Raw genomic sequence first — 21,122 nt, forward strand, 5'->3', positions numbered from 1 at the left:
AGGCTACAGAACAGAAAACAGGGAGTAGGGGTTAAGGGTGGCCTCTCAGACTGGCAAAAGGTGGGAAGTGGAGTTCCACAGGGATCGGGGCTGGGACCACTGCCGTTCACCATTTCCATCAACGATTTGGACTCGGGAATCGGAAATTTCAAAGTTTGTGGACGACGCCAAATAGGGGGATGGAGTTAATACTGAGGAGGACTGTGACAAAATACAGGAAGACATTAATAAACTTGCAGAATGGGCGTTTAATTGGCAAATGAATTTCAATATAGATAAATGTGAGGTGGTGCATTTTGGTAGGAAGAATAAGGATAAATGGGGCAGAGGAGCAGAGGGATCTGGGGGTACAGATACACAGATCACTAAAAGTAGCGACGCAGCTTAATAAGGCAATAGAACAGGCAAACCAAGCACTGGGGTTCATTTCTAGAGGGATAGAATTGAAAAGCAGAGAAGTTATGTTAAACTTGTATAGAACCTTGGTTAGACCGCACTTGGAGTATCGTGCACAGTTCTGGTCTCCATATTATAAAAAGGATATAGAGGCACTGGAGAAGGCGCAAAAAAGATTTAGTAGGATGATAACCAGAACTGAGAGGTTATAACTATCAGGAAAGGCTGAACAGGCCGGGGCCTCAAGCAGGAGGATCATCCAGGGTCAACAACAGGGAGAGCAGGCGGGGGGGGCGCAGTCGGGGTCACCACCAGGGGGGGGACGCAGTCAGGGTCACCAGGCAGACCAATTACAGCCGCTCCACGTTGAACGGGGAGGTAAAGGGGTCGGGGAACTTTTCCTTGGACCCAGTCGGGAACGGGCTGGGATACCGGATACTCTGGAAAAACAGGATCGGCCCTCAGCGAATCATATCGGATCAGAGTCTGCAGCTGGAGGAAGGAAAGACAGGGATTCAGATGCATGAATTTAAACGTAGAAACATGGAAAATAGGAGCAAGAGTAGGCCATTCGGCCCCTTCGGGCCTGCTCCGCCATTCAAAATGATCATGGCTGATCGTCTAACTCAGTACCCTGTTCCCGCTTTTTCCCCATATCCCTTGATCCCTTTAGCATTAAGAAATATATCTATCTCCTTCTTAAAAACAGCTTGCATTTATATAGCGCCTTTAATGTAGTAAAACGTCCCAAGGCGCTTCACAGGAGCGTAAATCAGGCAAAAATTTGACACCGAGCCACATAAGGAGATGTTAGGACAGGTGACCAAAAGCTTGGTCAAAGAGGTAGGTTTTAAGGAGCATCTTAAAGGAGGAGAGAGAGGCGGAGAGGTTTAGGGAGGGAATTCCAGAGCTTAGGGCCCAGGCAGCTGAAGGCACGGCCGCCAATGGCGGAGCGATGGAAATCGGGGGGATGCGCAAGAGGCCGGAATTGGAGGAGCACAGAGATCTCGGAGGGTTCTGGAGGAGGTTACAGGGATAGGGAGTTCTGGTCAGACTGCAGCTTGAGTACTGGGGCAATTGGAAGGCGAAAGTTGCAGGGCTGTGGGGAAAGAGCAGGGGGGGAGTGGGACTAATTGGATAGCTCTTTCAAAGAGCCGGCACAGGCACGATGGGCCGATTGGCCTCCTTCTGTGCCGTACGATCCTATGATTCTATGAATGTATTTTCTTTCCACGAGTCTATCATACTAACCTTTCATCTTTTTGTAGACAAAACGAAATATCAGCAACACAATCACCACTCCAGCTATGACTCCAATCGCTGTTCCCACTTTCCATCCAACATTTCCTGCAGGGAGAATCGAAAAGAAGATTCAAAAATAATAATAATGATGAGTGGTGGGTTGCCTGCTCCGCACAGATCAGAGATCAGTGTAGGGCGGACCCTGCCCCCTCTGCAACCAGCCCCACCCCCTTATTAATAGGATCATTAGGAACAGGAGGTGGCCATTCAGCCCCTCGAGCTTGTTGCATTGGCAGCAGGAGGAGGCCATTCAGCCCCTCGAGCTTGTTGCGTTAGCAGCAGGAGGAGGCCATTCAGCCCCTCGAACCTGTTACATACGAACAGGGGGAGGCCATTCAGCCCCTCGAGCTTGTTGCGTTAGCAGCAGGAGGAGGCCATTCAGCCCCTCGGGCCTGTTCCACCAGATCATACCTCAACTCCTTTTCCCCGCCTTTGCTCCATGTCCCTCAATACCCTTACCAAACAGAAAATCTATCGATCTCAGTCTTGAAAGTGACCCCCAGCATCCGCAGCCTTTCGGGAGGAGAATTCCAGATTCCCACTCCCCTGTGTGTGAAGAAGTGCTTCCTGACATCACCCCTGAACGGCCTGGCTCTAATTTTAAGGTTCTGCCCCCTCGTTCTGGACTCCCCCCACCAGAGGAAATAGTTTCTCTCTATCCGCCCTATCAAATCCTTTAATCATCTTAAACACCTCGATCAGATCACCCCTTAATCTTCTATACTCAAGTCTTTTTGTTCATTAGCTGCAGATGAAAATCAGAATTCATCAAAAAAAAAATATTTCTCTCCTTAAAGAAAGAACCTCCATTTATAAAGTGCCTTTAATGACCTCAGGATGTCCCAAATCGCTTTAAAGCCAATGAAGTACTCTTGAAGTGTGGTCACTGTTGTCATGTCGGAAACGCAGCAGCCAATTTGCGCACAGCAAGATCCCACAAACAGCAATTTGATAATGATGAGATAATCTGTTTTTTTTAGTGATGTTGGTTGAGGGATAAATATCGGCCCCAGGACACCGGGGAGAACTCCCCCCCCTGCTCTTCTTCCAATAGTGGCCGTGGGATCTTTTGCATGCACCTGAGAGGGGCAGACAGGGCCTCGGTTTGAGGTCTCATCCGAAAGACGGCACCTCCGACAGTGCAGCGCTCTCTCAGTACTGGCACTGGGGGAGTGTCGGCCTGGATTAGGGGGGCTTGAGTCTCTGGAGTGGGGGCTCGAACTTTCTGAATCAGAGGGGAGAGTCTGTCCCATGAGACTGTAACAGGGACACAGATCCCAACTGCTCCGTATTTGGTGTATTTGCTCTCGGAGGATTGCGACACGTGAATTCCTACCCTTGGTACCAGCCGGCCTTTTGGTGCTTGTCCCTGATGTCACTGCGCTGCTCATTCTGTCTCCTGAGTCACCAAATGCAAGGAAAGAGGGGAAAAATTAAGAGATTGATAAACCAAAGACCAGAAAACCCATGCACTTGACTTAATGTTCTTCTGGGGATTCAACACATTATCGATCAGGTACAAAACATATCCGATTTCAAGCTCAGCGCTGACAAATCTGTAGGCTGCGTTCGAATTATTGCATCTACAGCACAGAAGGAGGCCTTTCGGCCCATCGTGCCTGTGCCGGCTCTTTGAAAAAGCTATCCAATTAGTCCCACTCCCCCTGCTCTTTCCCCCGTAGCCCTGCGAATTTTTCCTTTTCAAGTATTTATCCAATTCCCCTTTTGAAAGTTATTATTGAATCTGCTTCCACCGCCCTTTCAGGCAGCGCATTCCAGATCAGAACAACTCGCTGCGTAAAAAACATTCTCCTCATCTCCCCCTCTGGTTCTTTTGCCAATTATCTTAAATCTGTGTCCTCTGGTTACCGACCCTCCTGCCAGTGGAAACAGTTGTATTGTTTGATTTTATCTTTAAATGTGTTAAATATTTATGTTCTTTTCATTATTTTCTGTCCTTCTTGCTTTCTTTAAATTCTTTCTTGCTCTCTTTCTTTCCCGTGCTTTTTTTCTCTCGTTCCCTCTTTTCCTTCCTTCCTGTCTCCCTCACGTTACGGCGGTGAACCATCGCGGGCGCGCCCCTGCGCCGACTGTCTCCGTTACCTGAGTCGGGGGTGGGCACGCTCCTGGCGTCACCGTTGCACAGATTCCCCTTGCAGCACGCGGGAGGCGTCTTGATCAAGAGGCGGAAATCCGACAAGGCCCTCGCGCTTTGGCAGATCTGCTCCGAGACGCAGCCTTTGGCGAAAAACGCCCCTCTATTTGGCACTAGAAACAGAAGGGAAACGGGTGACGTCTCGAGCACTTTATATATGAAAGGTCCATGCCGTTTATGGCAGGCGGGTCCGTCCGAGAGGCATCGACCCGCTATACCGATGGTTTATGACAATGCTTGACCCATGTATCTGTGGGCCGCACTTACTAGAATTACATCCAAATTTACAGCACAGAAACAGGCCATTCGGCCCAACAGGTCTATGCTGGTGTTTATGCTCCACACGAGCCTCCTCCCTTCTGTACTATAGAAACATAGAAAATAGGAGCAAGAGTAGGCCATTCAGCCCTTCAGGCCTGCTCCGCCATTCAAAATAGAATCATAGAAGTTTACAACATGGAAACAGGCCCTTCGGCCCAACATGTCCATGTCGCCCAGTTTATACCACTAAGCTAGTCCCAGTTGCCTGCACTTGGCCCATATCCCTCTATACCCATCTTACCCATGTAACTGTCCAAATGCTTTTTAAAAGACAAAATTGTACCCGCCTCTACTACTGCCTCTGGCAGCTCGTTCCAGACACTCACCACCCTTTGAGTGAAAAAATTGCCCCTCTGGACCCTTTTGTATCTCTCCCCTCTCACCTTAAATCTATGCCCCCTCGTTATAGACTCCCCTACCTTTGGGAAAAGATTTTGACTATCTACCTTATCTATGCCCCTTATTATTTTATAGACTTCTATAAGATCACCCCTAAACCTCCTACTCTCCAGGGAAAAAAGTCCCAGTCTATCCAACCTCTCCCTATAAGTCAAACCATCAAGTCCCGGCAGCATCCTAGTAAATCTTTTCTGCACTTTTTCTAGTTTAATAATATCCTTTCTATAATAGGGTGACCAGAACTGTAATCATGGCTGATCGTCTAACTCAGTACCCTGTTCCCTCTTTTTCCCCATATCCCTTGATCCCTTTAGCATTATTGGCTTCAGTGGAGGAGACACTTTAAAGGATCATCTGGTTTTTAGCGATGTTGGTCGAGGGATAAATATCGGGCCCCAGGACACCGGGGAGAACTCCCCTCCGCTCTTCTTCGAAATAGTGGCCGTGGGATCTTTTACGCCCACCTGAGAGGGCCTCGGTTTAAGATCTCATCCAAAAGACGGCACCTCCGACAGTGCGGCGCTCCCTCGGCACTGGCACCGGGGAGAGTCGGCCTGGATTGTGGGGCTCAAGTCTCTGGAGTCAGGCCTCGAACCCACGACCTTCTGACTCAGTGTTACCCACTGAGCTAAGGCCGCACGCCATTAAAGTGCGCGGAATCCTCCTTTGGCCCAGGGTTGTTCATTCAAGGTCAGGATTCTCCTCAAAAAAAAAACCAAAGGGGAGAAAATAAAAACATCTACTCCAGAGTCATAACGATGGCAGAAGCTTGAAACGTACGCAAACCCTGTTTTCCCGAGACGTTCATGCAGCGATTCTCTGGTCCGACGCACTTCACTGTTCGCTCGTGGTCGCTGCAGGAATCAGACGATTGATTAAAACAGCCTCTGCATTCCAGCCCTCCCAGGGTGGTGTTCACAGGCTCTGTGGTAGAAACCAGAAAGGGAGATTCTTTCAGAACCACTGCGACTTCCATTAACGCGTTTTTTTTTAAAAAAGACACGAGCTCGGTGTTTTTAAAATCGGTTCAGTGTTTCGGTTGGAAACATCGCACTGAGTTCTGAAACATGACCTCGACCGCGCGGATAGGAGCTGGAGGAGGCCATTCAGCCCTCGGGGCCTGCTCCGCCATTATTTAGATCATGGCTGATCTGTACCTCGACACCACAGAGACAGGAGTAGGCCATTCTGCCCCTCGAGCCATTCTGTTAGCTCAAGGCTGATCTTAACCTCATTTGTCGCTCTGCCCCCTACGCCTTAATACCCTTAGCCATCAAAAAAAATTTATCAATATCAGTCTTGGAACTTCCAATTGTCCCCCAGCGTTCACAACCTGTTGGAGGAGAGAGTTCCAGATTCCCACTCCCCTTTGTGTGAAGAAGTGCTTCCCGACATCACCGCTGAACGGCCTGGCTCTAATTTTAAGGTTATGCCCCCTTGTTCTGGACTCCCTCCACCAGAGAAAATAACGTAGAGGGAGCTTTACTCTGTATCTAACCCGTGCTGTAGCTGCCCTGGGAGTGTTTGATGGGACAGTGTAGAGGGAGCTTTACTCTGTATCTAACCCCCTGTACCTGCCCTGGGAGTGTTTGATGGGACAGTGTAGAGGGAGCTTTACTCTGTATCTAACCCCCTGTACCTGCCCTGGGAGTGTTTGATGGGACAGTGTAGAGGGAGCTTTACTCTGTTTCTAACCCATGCTGTACCTGCCCTGGGAGTGTTTGATGAGACCGTGTAGAGGGAGCTTTACTCTGTATCTAACCCCCTGTACCTGTCCTGGGAGTGTTTGATGAGACAGTGTAGAGGGAGCTTTACTCCGTATCTAACCCCCTGTACCTGCCCTGGGAGTGTTTGACGGGACAGTGTAGAGGGAGCTTTACTCCGTATCTAACCCTGTACCTGCCCTGGGAGTGTTTGATGGGACAGTGTAGAGGGAGCTTTACTCTGTATCTAACCCTGTACCTGCTCCGGGGAGTGTTTGATGGGACGGTGTAGAGGGAGCTTTACTCTGTATCTAACCCCCTGTACCTGCTCCGGGGAGTGTTTGATGGGACAGTGTAGAGGGAGCTTTACTCTGTATCTAACCCTGTACCTGCTCCGGGGAGTGTTTGATGGGACAGTGTAGAGGGATGCACTGGGGTCAATAAGACTCGCAACAGATACGTTTGCCAGTGAATCAATCAGCTCTGACTCAGATTACCAACGACTGTAACCTTACCTGCAGCCTCCTGGTCATTGCAGAGATCAGAATCACAGCAAGTGGAGGACTGGGCGACTGATATGACTTTAGTGTTAAAAGATAAGGGTTCAGAGCAGGGGCCACAGGTTTTTCTAATTCGACTGCTCATCACTCCCTCTGAAAACAAGCACAGATCAGAGACGGGATGTCATACATCTTCATCATTATAGAGCATCATTCAGTATAACTGTGTTGACATCAATTCAGGAAAGGAGGGAGGGGGAGGAAGGAGGGAGGGAGGGAGGAGGAGAGAGGGAGGGAGGAAAGGAGGGAGGAAGGGAGGGAGGACAAAACGGAGGAAGGGAGGGAGAAAGGAGGGAGGGAGGAAGGGAGGGGGGGATGGAGGAAGGAGGGAGGGGGGGACGAAAAGGAGGAAGGGAGGGAGCAAGAAGGGAGGGCAGAAGGGAGGGAGGAATGGAGGAAGGAGGGAGGAAGGGAGGGAGGACGAAAAAGAGGAAGGGAGGGAGGGAGGGAGGGGGAGGAAGGAGGGAAGAAGGGGGAGGGAGGGATGGAGGAAGGAGGGAGGGAGGGAAGAAGGGTGGGAGGATGAAAAGGAGGAAGGGAGGGAGAAAGGAGGGAGGGAGGGATGGAGGAAGGAGGGAGGAAGGTAGGAAGGAGGGAGGGAGGGATGGAGGAAGGAGGGAGGAAGGTAGGAAGGAGGGAGGGAGGGAGGGAGGAAGGAGGGAGGAAGGTAGGAAGGAGGGAGGGAGGGATGGAGGAAGGAGGGAGGAAGGTAGGAAGGAGGGAGGGAGGGAGGGAGGAAGGAGGGAGGAAGGTAGGAAGGAGGGAGGGAGGGAGGGAGGATGGAGGAAGGAGGAAGGAGGTTGGAGGGATGGAGGGAGGGAGGGGCATTTCTATCGCGCCTTTCACCACCTCAGTACGTCTCAAAGCTTACAGCGAACGAACTCCTTTTGCAGTGTGGTCACTTTGCGGTGTCCTGTGGTCATGAAAGACCATGGTCGACGTCCAAGTTCCATCTCCCAGAAGTGAAAACAGAAAACACTTTTAAAACAACAGAAAATTTTGGAGAAAAAAAGAGACCCTTACCGACAACATCGGTGGACGAAATGGTCACGCAGGTGGTGATCCCTGATTGGCAAGTTATTTGTTGGGGGCTACAGTGATGGGAGGGAGCAGTACACGAGTAACAGCTCAGAGCCTGCACTGGGGGGAGAAACAACAGATTGAGTCACCTTAAGGATTCTCCGGTAAAGTCAGTAACATATCCCTCCCCCTCACGGCCACCGCTAACTGAGCTTCTGACTCACTCAATAGAATCAGCCAGCACAGAAGGAGGCTATTCGGCCCATCGTGCCTGTGCCGGCTCTTTGAAAGAGCTGTCCAATTAGTCCCACTCCCCCCTGCTCTTTCCCCCCTAGCCCTGTACATTTTTTCCCCTTTCAAGTATTTATCCAATTCCCCTTTTGAAAGTTATTATTGAATCTGCTTCCACCGCCCTTTCAGGCAGCGCATTCCAGATCAGAACAACTCACTGCGTTAAAAATAATTCTCCTCATCTCCCCCTCTGGTTCTTTTGCCAATTAGCTTAAATCTGTGTCCTCTGGTTACCGACCCTCCTGCCACTGGAAAAAATCTCTCTAAGCCTAACCCTATCTACTCTATCAAAACCCCTCATGATTTTGAACACCTCTATTAAATCTCCCCTTAACCTTCTCTGCTCTAAGGAGAACAATCCCAGCTTCTCCAGTCTCTCCACATAACTGAAGTCCCATGATGGAAATCGGGGGATGCGCAAGAGGCCTGAATTGGAGGGGCGCAGAGATGTCGGAGGGTTGGAGGAGGTTACAGAGATAGGGAGGGGGGCGAGGCCCATGAAGGGATTTGAAAACAAGGATGAGAATTTTAAAATCGAGGCGTTCCCGGACCAGGAGCCAATGTGGGTCAGCGAGCACAGGGGGGGCGATGGGTGAACGGGACTTGGTGCGAGTTAGGATACGGGGGGCAGCAGAGTTTTGGATGAGCTCAAGTTTACGGAGGGTGGGAGATGGGAGGCCGGGCAGGAGAGTGTTGGAATAGTCGAGTCTGGAGGTAACAAAGGCAGGGGTGAGGGTTTCAGCAGCAGACGAGCTGAGGCAGGGGGCGGAGATGGGTGATGTTGTGGAGGTGGAAGTAGGCGGTCTTGGTGATGGAGCGGATATGTGGTCAGAAGCTCATCTCAGGGTCAAATCAGACGCCAAGGTTGCGAACGGTCTGGTTCAGCCTCAAACAGTGGCCGGGGAGAGGGATGGAGTCGGTGGATGGGGAATGGAGTTTGCAGCCGGGACCAAAGACAATGGCTTCAGTCTTCCCCAATATTTAGTTGGAGCGCAGTCCCACCCAGCTGGACGACTGAGGAGAGGCGATGGAGGAGGATGGTGTGGACAACCATGTCAAAGGCTGCAGACAGGTGGAGAAGGATGAGGAGGGAGAGTTTACCTCCGTCAACAGTCACATGGGATGTCATTTGTGACTTTGATAAGGGCCGTGTCAGTGCTGTGGCACGGTCGGAAACCTGATTGGGGGGATTCAAACATGCAGGAAAGATGGGCATGGATTTGGGAGGAGACAACACGTTTAAGGAGTTTGGAGAGGAAAGGGCGGTTGGAGATGGGGGCGGTAGTTTGCAAGGACGGAAGGTACAAGGGTGTTTTTTTTTGAGGAGGGGAGTGATGACGGCAGATTTGAATGGGAGGGGGGCAGTACCTGAGGAGAAGGAACCGTTAAGAATATCAGCGAACATGGGGGGGCCAGGAAGGGAAGTTGGGTGGTCAGCAGTTTGGTGGGAATAGGAACATAGGAACAGGAGGAGGCCATTCAGCCGCTCGTGCCTGCTCCGCCATTTGATAAGATCATGGCTGATCTGTGATCTAACTCCATATACCTGCCTTTGGCCCATATCCCTTAATGCCTTTGGTTGCCAAAAAGCTATCTATTTCACATTTAAATTTAGCAATTGAGCTCGTATCAATTGCCGTTTGCGGAAGAGAGTTCCAAACTTCTACCACCCTTTGTGTGTAGAAATGTTTTCTAATCTCACTCCTCAAAGGTCTGGCTCTAATTTTTAGACTGTGCCCCCTACTCCTAGAATCCCCAACCAGCGGAAATAGTTTCTCTCTATCCACCCTATCCGTTCCCCTTAATATCTTATAAACTTCGATCAGATCACCCCTTAACCTTCGAAACTCTAGAGAATACAACCCCAATTTGTGTAATCTCTCCTCGTAACTTAACCCTTGAAGTCCGGGTATCATTCTAGTAAACCTACGCTGCACTCCCTCCAAGGCCAATATGTCCTTCCGAAGGTGCGGTGCCCAGAACTGCTCACGGTACTCCAGGTGCGGTCTAACCAGGGTTTTGTATAGCTGCAGCATAACTTCTGCCCCCTTGTACTCTCGTCCTCTAGATATAAAGGCCAGCATTCCATTTGCCTTCTTGATTATTTTCTGTACCTGTTCAAGGGTCGAGGGGTCAGGAGGTGGTTCTCATGGTCAAGATGAGCTCAGAGAGGGCATGAGGGGAGATAGGAGAGAAACTAGAGAAAGATGCAAGTTCGTGGCTAGGGCAAGGGGGAACTGTAGGGGGAGTTTGGCTCGGTGGGCTCGGGGAAGGGAGGAAACGGCAGAGGCAGCTGAACGGATGGTCCCAATCTTAGTGACAAAGAAGTCCATGAGCTCCTCGCACTTTTCGTTGGAGGTGAGGGTGGAGGGGGGCAGGGAAGAGGGGTCTAAGAAGAGTGGAGAAGAGAAGCCGGAGGTTAAATTTAGATTCCAGGAGGATCCTGGAATAGTGATCAGTTTTGGCAGAGGAGAGCAAGCCCCGATCGTGCTTTATGTGATCCAGCCAGATCCGGCGATGAATGGCTAAAGCAATTGTCCGCCATAAACGTTCAAGCATGCGTCCCTTGGACTTAAGGGAGTAGAGATGAGGGCCATACCAGGGGGAATGGCCAGGGTAAGAGAGAGTAATGGTTTTAATGGGGACAAGGGCATCAAAGGTGGGGGTGAGGGGGTGATTGAGCAGATCGGTAGCTGCAGAAATGTCGTGGTGAAAGGAAGGCCAAAGGCTAGACAGTTGGGAATTTGAAGGTGCCGTTGCAAGTGACTTGGGGGAGAGTTTTTTCCAGGGGCGGACACAGAAAGAAGTGGGGTTGGGAGGGGGAAGAGGGATGTGGGTGGAGAGGGATACGCGGAAGGGATCAGAGATGGCCTTTATCCGTGATTGACACGATGGGAGTAGAGAGGCCATGAGACATGGCAAGGTCGAGGTGCTGGCCGTGAATATGGGTCGGGGAGTTTATACGGAGGGAGGGATTAAGGGAGGATAGGAGGGCAGAGAACTCAGAGGAGAGAGAGCACGATGAGTTGAGATGGAGGCTGAAATGACCGAGGATGAGAAGTCACTCAGTGCAGAGGCTGAGGAAAGCAGTGAAGATATCGCGGTGAGAACCTTGGCGTGGTACTTGGGCAGGCGGTGGGGAATGAGGCGTCATCCAGGGCTGGAATGGAGGACCGGGATGGGGGAGAGTGGAAGATCGGGGGGGGGTGGGGGGTGGAGGGGAAGATCGGAGGGGGGAGGGGGAGATCGGGAGGACATCGGCGGGGTGAAGGAGGGGCCAGGTATGAATCAGAAGCAGTGAGCAAGCCGCCCAGGTAAGTTAAAAATTGTTACAATTACTTAATCTGTCACAGGTAAAGTGCCTTAGGTACCTCAATGAGGTACATTTGGCTCTTTAACTATCATTCTACCGGCTCTAATGGCCAGCGGGACTTCCGTTTACGGGTCGCCCGCGTGCACACAGGTGGGTCCCTGGGAAACCCGGAAGTTGGCTGGTTGGAGTGGGCTTCAGAACCCGAACGGGATTTTGGCGATTTTCGAAGCCACCCCTCTGCCCCCCAACGCACCCGCAATTGCCCCTTAAAATTGAGCCCAGAGAGTGGGGGACGGTGGGGAGAGGGAGAGAGAGAGATAGAGTCGCAAAGAGAGAGCAAGAGATCAGAGAGAGGAGGAGAGAGAGAGTGAGACAGAGAGATCGGAGACACAGAGGGAGGGAGAGAGAGAGAGACAGAGACAGAGGGGGTGGTTTTAAACCCCAAGAACGGGTGGGTCGGGGGGCAGGCGGGAGTTGAAAATAGTTGGGTTTTTTTGGGTCGCGACTGCAAAATTTTCGGACTTTGCGTTCCCAGCGGGAAGCCTGTGCTTTTACGCGTTGACGTTAAACCCGGAAATAAAGCCAGGTTGCGGTCACCACCCAAAAAACAACCATTTTCAACTCCCACCCGTCCCCAACCCACCCGTTCTTGGGGTTTAAAATCACCCCCAAAGACACAGAGAGAGAGAGAGAGATAAAGAGATCAGAGACAGAGAGACAAAGAGGGAGAGAGAGAGAGGAAGGAATAACCATTATGAATGTTGGCTTACATTCTAAATGTGTAGACTATGATGGGATCAAGGAGAAAGGGAGAGAGTTACAAGCTACAGGATGTGTTGTTTGTGTTTTCAGCGTGCTGTCTCTTTAAAAGCAAGTATGTGTTTTCATTTCCCTTTGGCTGGCCGCTCCCCTTTCAACACCTGTGTGTTTTTCTTGTTAGTGTAATATGACTTCAATTGGGATTATTGGTTGGAAATGGGTCAGCTGCTGGCAAACTGACAGCCCCCCTTTTATCTTGTGATTGGCTGTGGTCAGAAAAAAGTAACTGAAAAGAGAGAGGTTTAATCCCCGCCACGAATGTGGTTTTTTTTTAGATTTACGTGAAAGCTGCGTTGACGTACTCTGCGTGAGTTCTGATGACGCCTGGCTCCATTGTTTTTGTTTTCTGCAAAGAAGTTAACCCCTTCCAAGGGCACAGGCATCTGTTTTTAATTCACCAAGTAAGAAGCATTTATTTAAAATAAGTTTCTTAATTTAAGTCGATATTTGTGCCGGCTTTGCTGACTTTTCCACCTGGAGTGAGGTAATTAGATTAATTCACAGAAAGGTGCGTGGAATCCTCTCTGAAGGGTGACAGAAGAAAATTAATGAATCGGTTGTTATTTTTTTAACCCCTTGGGCTCTCAAGAAGAGTCTGATGCGGTTTTCTGTGTTTCTTTTAAACCAGTGGTGTTATCTGCTGACAATAAATGTCGCAGCACGGTGATGTTTTCGACGGAGACTTAAGCCCTGTTAAAAATGTAAAATTACACAGAGAAGGAAGACCAATCATCAGCCTTGATCAAATCTCTTCAGTACTCAACTAAGAATAAACCAAGTTGCTTTACCGCTTTTGAAAATGATTTGTTTTGTTTTAACCTGTTCATTTTCCAAGACAGAGTGCTGTCGTCCTGTGCAATGAGGAAGAAAATATCTTGGGGGAGGAATAGAACTGAACGTTGACAAGTCCTGTCAGTCCAATGAAACTACTCTCTGGAATTGGCATAACTTTGAAATGATGGAATTGTCTCCGGCAAAATGTGGCGGGCATTTTTGGGAAATGAAACGTGGGTCCGAGAAGAGCTTAAGTAAAGCAAACCGAAAAAAAGTATTGAGATATTGGACCAGGCTGTAAATATTGTATTTGGACAGTAAACGGGGTCATGAATGAGATGAAATGGTAATATATATGGGGTGAGTAAAATTGCTTGAGAGGGAATGATTGAGGATATAAGATAGAGGAAATTACACCACCAAATGGGAAATTTTCTAAAGTCATCGTCCCGGGTGATTATGGTTAAATAAATCACCTGGGCATGGTTTACCAATAGATATCAATCTGGTATAAATGTACCATACCCTAAACATTCACTCCCTTCACCACCGGCGCACAGTGGCTGCAGTGTGTACCATCCACAGGATGCACTGCAGCAACTCGCCAAGGCTTCTTCGACAGCACCTCCCAAACCCGCGACCTCTACCACCTAGAAGGTCAAGAGCAGCAGGCACATGGGAACAACACCACCTGCACATTCCCCTCCAAGTCACACACCATCCCGACTTGGAAATATATCGCCGTTCCTTCATCGTCGCTGGGTCAAAATCCTGGAACTCCCTTCCCAACAGCACTGTGGGAGAACCTTCACCACACGGACTGCAGCGGTTCAAGATGGCGGCTCACCACCACCTTCTCAGGGGGCAATTAGGGATGGGCAATAAATGCCGGCCTCGCCAGCGACGCCCACATCCCACGAACGAATAAAAATAAAAAATCTGGTGAAAGTCAGGAGCGTGTGGTTGAGAATATTTGATTGATAGCTTTCTCGTGAAGATATCTGTGTCCTTGCTTAGACTGAACAATGAGAACACTGCATTTGATAGCCTGGCCACTACCTGAGACATCGGGACCAGGCAGGGGGAGATAACCAAAGGCCTCCAGACACCCCCCCAGATTGATCAGTAAACCTGAAAGCCCAAGAAAGCGGACATGAAAGATGCAATTGTAAGTCGTCATCAATTGGAAACAGAGACCAGGATGGAGAACATGATTGCAGAGGCCTACGGCCTGGTGAGCTACTGGAGCCACTCTTCAAATAGAGCAGTTGCTCTTAACGATCGAATCTGACTGGACAAACAGGCCTAAATTTTAACTCCACGAACGGATGGGTTGGGGGCAGGTGGGAAGGGAAAAATTGTAAAAAAAACCACCCCCCCACCCTCCCCAGCTCGCCTCCAACCTGCCCATTTCCGGTTTTAACAGAGGCGGGTCGAGGAGGCGGGCTACCAACCCGCCCTCAGGAGGCGGGTCGGTCAGCGAAAGCTTCGAAGGAGGCTGCGGGCCTCCATTTTGACAGTTTTTTTTTATTTTTAACTCCTGGGGGCCGGGATTCACGCCACGCAAGAGGAGGCGAGAAGGCCAGGCTCAGCAGGTAGGTGCTTCTCAACCGGCCCTGCCACCTTACAAGATTTGTGTACATACACCCCCAGGTCTCTCTGTTCCTGCACCCCCTTGAAAATTGAGCCGTTTAGTTTATATTGCCTCTCCTCATTCCTCCTACCAAAATGCGTTACTTCACACATCTCTGCGTTAAATTTCACCTGCCATGTATCTGCCCATTTCACCAGTCTGTCCGTGTCCTCCTGAAGAGCATGATGTGGAGATGCCGGTGATGGACTGGGGTTGACAATTGTAAACAATTTTACAACACCAAGTTATAGTCCAACAATTTTATTTTTAATCCCACAAGCTTTCGGGGGCTTTCCCCTTCCTCAGGCGGTGTGGAAGAGTGTTACTATCCTCCTCATTGTTTACTTCATTTCCGAGGTTCATGTCATCTGCAAACCCTCTATACCCAAGTCCAAGTCATTAATATATATCAAAAAGAGCAGCGGTCCTAATACTGACCCCTGGGGAACACCACTGTATACTTCCCTCCATGAGGGAGAAAGGAATAGAAGGATATTTCGATAGGAGGGCATCCACCCCCCCCCCTCGGGGATATAGGGTGGGAGGAGACTCGTGTGGAATGTAAACACCAGTGCGGGCCTGGTGGGCCGAATGGCCTGTTTCTGTGCTGTCGATTCTGTGCAAAGAAAGTCTTGCCTTGAGAGAGCGTCTTTCACGAACTCAAGGCGCTTTACTGCTGAGAAAGTATATTTTTTTTGAAGTGTGGTCACTGTTGTAATGTAGGAAACACGGCAGCCAATTTGCGCACAGCAAGATCCCACAAAGGGCAACGACCCAGATCATCTGTTTCCTTCGTGGCGTTGGTTCAGGGATAAATATTGGCCCCAGGAAACCGAGGAGAACTCCCCCCATCCCCTGCTCTTCTGTAAAAGCTATGTGATATTACAGGGAGATTTGCTGGTCTCTAATTATCTCTACAGATGGATCAAATAAAACATTTGTAAAATTAAGATACACACCTTCAGGGAGCACCAGGCAGAAAATGAAGATTAGGTCGGATGGCTTCACCTTTCTCCTTGACATAATTTTCTCTAATTAGATTAGATCGCACTGTGTGCTCTGTTGAATAAACACTGCCCAAAGTTACTAAGATATTGATGACTCATGGCACTTCCTGTATTCTGTGTGCTCCTCCTTCCCAAACTCACTTGCAACAGATCCACCCATTTGGTTTGTGGTTGCCCTGACCTGTTCTTTGAGGAGCTTAAGAGAAAAAAGTCTCCAAGAGGCTTTGCCTGTTTTAAGGTGAGGCCTTAGTCCTGGCCTAGGGTTTGTCTCCGGGAGTTGACTTGTCGGATTCTACGTCAGCCGTGGATCAGTGGGTAGGACTCTCTCTCGAGGGTTCGAGCCCCCCCGCCCTTACCCCGCTCCAGAGACTTGAGCCCCACAATCCAGGCTGACACTCGGAGTGCCGGTACTGAGGGAGCGCTGCGCCGTCCGCAGGCTCAGTCTTTCACGTGAGACGTTAAACCGCCTTCCCTCTCAGGTGGATGTAAAAGATCACACAGCCGCTATTGAATGAGGAATTCTTCCCCGGTTTCACTGGGGCCAATGTTTACCCCTCAACCAACATCACTAACAAAAAAACGGATGATCTGGTCATTTATCACATTGCCGTTTGTGGGATCTTGCTGTGCGCAAATTGGCTGCTGTGTTTCCTAAATTACAATGGTGACTACACTTCAAAAAAGTACTTCATTGGCTGTAAAGCGCTTTGGGACGTCCTGAGGTCGTGAAAGACGCTATATAAATGCAAGTCTTTCCTTCCTGGACACTGCTGCGAGGAAAATCATTAAGAAAATTGTTTACATTTTCTTTGAAGACTTTTGTTTATTAGTTGTAAAAATATTGGAGCTGGACGGGGAGAGAGGCTGTTGACTTTGCCATTTAGGCGTGGGGAAAGACACGGGTTAATGAAGGACGGTCAGCATGGATTTGTTAAGGGGAGGTCGTGTCTGACTAACTTGATCGAATTTTTTGAGGCGGTAACAAGGAGGGTCGATGAGGGTAACACGCTTGATGTAGTCGACATGGATTTTAGCATGGCTTTTGACAAGGTCCCACATGGCAGATTGGTCAGAAAAGTACAAGCCCATGGGATCCAAGGGAAAGTGGCAAGTTGGATCCAGAATTGGCTCAGTGGCAGGAAGCAAAGGGTAATGGTCGACAGGTGTTTTTGTGACTGGAAGGCTGTTTCCAGTGGGGTTCCACAAGGCTCAGTACTCGGTCCCTTGCTTTTTGTGGTATATATCAATGATTTGGACTTGAATATGGGGGGCTTGATCAAGAAGTTTACAGATGATACAAAAATTGGCCGTGTGGTTGATAGTGAGGAGGAGAGCTGTATACTGCAGGAAGATATCAATGGACTGGTCAGATGGGCAGGAAAGTGGCAAATCGAGTTCAATCCGGAGAAGTGTGAGGTAATGCATTTGGGGAGGGCAAACAAGGCAAGGGAATACACAATAAATGGGAGGATACTGAGAGGTGTCGAGGAAGTGAGGGACCTTGGAGTGCATGTCCACAGATCCCTGAAGGTAGCAGGACAGGTAGATAAGGTGGTTAAAAAGGCATACGGGATAATCTCCTTTATTAGCCGAGGCATAGAATATAAGAGCAGGGAGGTTATGCTGGAACTGTATAAAACACTGGTTAGGCCACAGCCTGAGGTCCTGGTCACCACATTACAGGAAAGATGCGATTGCACTAGAGAGGGTGCAGAGGAGATTTACGAGGCTGTTGCCAGGATGGGAGAATTTTAGCTATGAGGAAAGATTGGATAGGCTGGGGCTGTTTTCTTTGGAACAGAGGAGGCTGAGGGGAGATTTAATTGAGGTGTATAAAATTATGAGGGGCCTAGATAGAGTGGATAGGAAGGACCTATTTCCCTTAGCAGAGGGGTCAGTGACCAGGGGGCATAGATTTAAAGTGACTGGTAGAAGGATTAGAGGGGAGCTGAGGAGAAATTTTTTCCCTCAGTGGGTGTTGGGGGTCTGGAACTCACTGCCTGAGAGGGCGGGAGAGGCAGAAACCCTCAACTCATTTAAAAAGTACCTGGATGTGCACTTGAAGAGCCGTAACCTACAGGGCTACGGACCAAGTGCTGGAAAGTGGGATCAGGCCGGGTGGCTCTTTTTCGGCCGGCATGGACACAATGGGCCGAATGGCCTCCTTCTGTACCGTAACTTTCTATGATTCTATGAAAGAGCCAGCACAGGCCTCCTTCTGTGGTGTAACCATTCTCTGATTCTCGGCGAGGGGTCGGTAGCAATGATCGATGGTACAGTAGAGAAACGGAGGGGTTCATGGCTCTCCAGGATGTCCCTGGAGTAGTAGGCGGCCTTGGCAGAGGAGGGTGAGGCCTGAAAATGCTTGGTGTTCTCCATCCTGATACGGCGATGGTCGATTAAGCATGTCGTGCACCCGATGCACCCTAGGGCTTGCGGGAGTGAAGACGGGGGCCATAACCCAGGGGGAGGAAGGAAGATGAGAAAGAAAGGAACCAAAAACACGGCAGCCAATTTGCACACAGCAAGATCCCACAAACAGCAATGTGAAGCTGTTGGTGAAGTGACAGGGTGGGACCCATGCCTGCTCATGCAATCCCCCGCCCCCCAGCGGCTACTCACAATATGGGGGCCTCGCTCCCCCAGCAGACGCCTCTATGTCTCTCTCTCTCTCTCTCTCCTTTAAGACCGTCCTTGAAACCTGCCTCTTCAAACAAGAGTTTAGTCACCTCCTTCTTTGGCCAGAGACCTGAGCCCGGAATCCAAGCCAACACCCCCAGTGCCAGTACTGAGGGCCGCACCGTCGGAGGTGCCGTTTTTGCGGTTGAGACGTCAAAACGAGGCCCCCTCGCCCGCCCTCCCGGTTTGACGTAACAGGTCCCACGAGCACTATTTCGACAAAGAGCAAGGGGGGAGTGGTTTTGAGATCGTTTCCTCCGGGGGAAACCTCGTCCCATTTCGCTCGGGGTGGGGTCAGTTGCGGGGTGGGGGGGTGTCCAGATTTCTGATGCCGCCGCCATTTCCAATGGCCTATCCACCATTTCCCGCCCATCCCTGAGCCCCAGGGACCTGAAAAATATTTCCCCTTCCGCGGCGCAAAGGTTAAGAGGAGAAATGTCAGGAGAGGGTTTGGGAATCAAGCTGCCTGTGTGAAATTTCTCCGTTGTGTTTGCCAGGAAGTGGAAGAGGATGTGGCCAGCGGACTAATTACTTAACATCCGTCCATCTGAGATCAGAACTGGACCGCCAGGAGATGTGTAATAAATAGTTCAAGCCCGAAGGCACCCTGCAGGGACAGAGAGACCTGGGGGTGTACGTGGACAAATCTTCTTCAGGTCGTGGCCGCGGGAACTTTTACGTCCCACCTGAGAGGGGGCAGACGGGGGCCGCGGTTTGACGTCTCGTCCGAAAGACGGCACCTCCGACAGTGCGGCGCTCCCTCAGTACCGGCACCGGGAATGTCGGCCTAGGTTATGGGCTCAAGTCTCTGGAGTGCGACTTGCTGGGGGGGGGTTGAAATCGGATGGGGCCCGTTATTGGGCGGGGGTAGCACGATCTGCTATTACCCCGCGCCCCCATGGCCCCTGCGGACTGAGGACTTGCCTGCGATCTGCGTTGGAAATCAGCGTGATCGAGGATTCCGTGCAATTCGCACTCTCCACCAGCAGGGGGAGCTCCAATCCCTTAAAGGCAGGCTGTCTGTTCGAAATCTCTTAAAGGGAGCTGTTAACCTGTCATTTGCCGAATATAACAGCCCACCGTCTGAAAGAAGATCAGATATCGCACACGTAAAGCACAGATGCAGGTTTCATCCCTATGTTTACGCACCGATGAGTTATGTTAAAACATTGAATAAAGGTTGCGCACCACTAAATCCCTCATCCTCCAATCTGCGTGCCAGGCCTCACCAATCTGCCGATCTGAGTTTGTACCAGGCCTGCGAGAGTCCGTCCACCAAGGTTCTCTGCTGATCCACCAGAGGCCTTGGTGCAAGAGGTGGACAGAAGGAGGGACATCCTCTATCCAGAGGGTGGGGGTGGGGGCAGGGGGGGTGGAGAGGCCCTCCAGACATACACCCAAAAGGCAGTGGGAGGCAGTAGGGGATGAAGTCAATGCCAGGGGCACAGCATCATGAAGATGGATACAGTGCAGGAAGAAGTTCAATGCTTTGACATGAGTGGTCAAGGTGAGTGAGGTCAACTGTCAAGGGGCATCTCCTACCGACTGCACCACTAGCCGCATCCACTGCTCCACACACTACACCCAACACCCACCTACCAACAAACTCTTTCCATCAGTACTCAACTCTTCCAACCAGATGCTTCCTCTCACCCTCACACATTACCACTGTTGCAAGCCGCCCATCCACAACTCACAGGCCACACACACTGGCAGCTATTCAACCATGACAGGTACAGGGGGGCATGATTAAGAAATTTGGGGATGACACAAAGATAGGCCGTGTGGTTGCTAGTGAGGAGGAAAGCTGTAGACTGCAGGAAGATATCAATGGACTGGTCAGATGGGCAGAAAAGTGGCAAATGGGGTTCAATCCGGAGAAGTGTGAGGTAATTCATTTGGGGAGAGCAAACAAGGCAAGGGAATACACAATAAATGGGAGGATACTGAGAGGTGTAGAGGAACAAAGGGACCTTGGAGTGCATGTCCACAGATCCCTGAGGGTAGCAGGACAGGTAGATAAGGTGGTTAAGAAGGCAGATGGAATGTTTTCCTTTATTAGCCGAGGCATAGAATATAAGAGCAGGGAGGTTAAGCTAGAACTGTATAAAACACGAGTTAGGCCACAGCTTGAGTACTGCGCACAGTTCTGGTCACCACATTACATGAAGGATGTGATTGCACTAGAGAGGGTGCAGAGGAGATTTACGAGGATGTTGCCAGGGCTGGAGAATTTTAGCTATGAGGAAAGATTGGATAGGCTGGGGTTGTTTTCCTTGGAACAAAGGAGACTGAGGGGAGATTTAATTGAGGTGTATAAAATTATGAGGGGCCTCGATAGAATGGATAGGGAGGACCTATTTCCCTTAGCAGAGGGGTCAATAACCAGGGGGCATAGGTGTAAAGTGATTGGTAGAAGGAATAGAGCGGAAATGGGGAAACAAAATTTCACCCAGAGGGTGGCGGGGGTCTGGAACTCACTGCCTGAGAGGGTGGTAGAGGCAGAAACCCTCAACTCATTTAGAAAATACCTGGATGTGCGCCTGAAGAGCCGTGACCTGCAGGGCTACAGACCAAATGCGGGAAAGTGGGATTGGGCTGGGTGGCTCGTTTCTCAGCCGGTGCAGACACGATGGGCCGAATGGCCTCCTTCTGTACCGTAAATTTTCTATGATTCTATTGATCACCCAGACACACGCCCCGCTTTCTTGCAGGAGAAGGTGGCGCATATCACGAGGCAGCCAGTGGCA

The 21,122-nt window shown here is 50.2% G+C and overlaps 1 protein-coding gene across 1 annotated transcript in view; it reads right to left on the reverse strand.

The window, feature by feature from the left end:
• Positions 1-228: 228 nt before the first annotated feature.
• The window catches only part of LOC137306141 (uncharacterized), a 50,336-nt gene continuing 29,442 nt past the window's right edge, over positions 229-21,122 (reverse strand). The window contains exons 8-14 of the mRNA XM_067975198.1: positions 7,860-7,971; positions 6,792-6,929; positions 5,354-5,497; positions 3,802-3,966; positions 3,035-3,097; positions 1,648-1,743; positions 229-888 (exon numbers count right to left, since the gene is read on the reverse strand). Coding sequence (XP_067831299.1) covers positions 866-888; positions 1,648-1,743; positions 3,035-3,097; positions 3,802-3,966; positions 5,354-5,497; positions 6,792-6,929; positions 7,860-7,971 — 741 coding nt within the window. The 3' untranslated portion in view covers positions 229-865. The remainder of the gene's footprint in view (positions 889-1,647; positions 1,744-3,034; positions 3,098-3,801; positions 3,967-5,353; positions 5,498-6,791; positions 6,930-7,859; positions 7,972-21,122) is intronic.

The sequence above is a fragment of the Heptranchias perlo genome, chromosome 42 (genome assembly GCF_035084215.1).
Source record: "Heptranchias perlo isolate sHepPer1 chromosome 42, sHepPer1.hap1, whole genome shotgun sequence".
Classification (NCBI taxonomy): Eukaryota; Metazoa; Chordata; class Chondrichthyes; order Hexanchiformes; family Hexanchidae; genus Heptranchias; species Heptranchias perlo.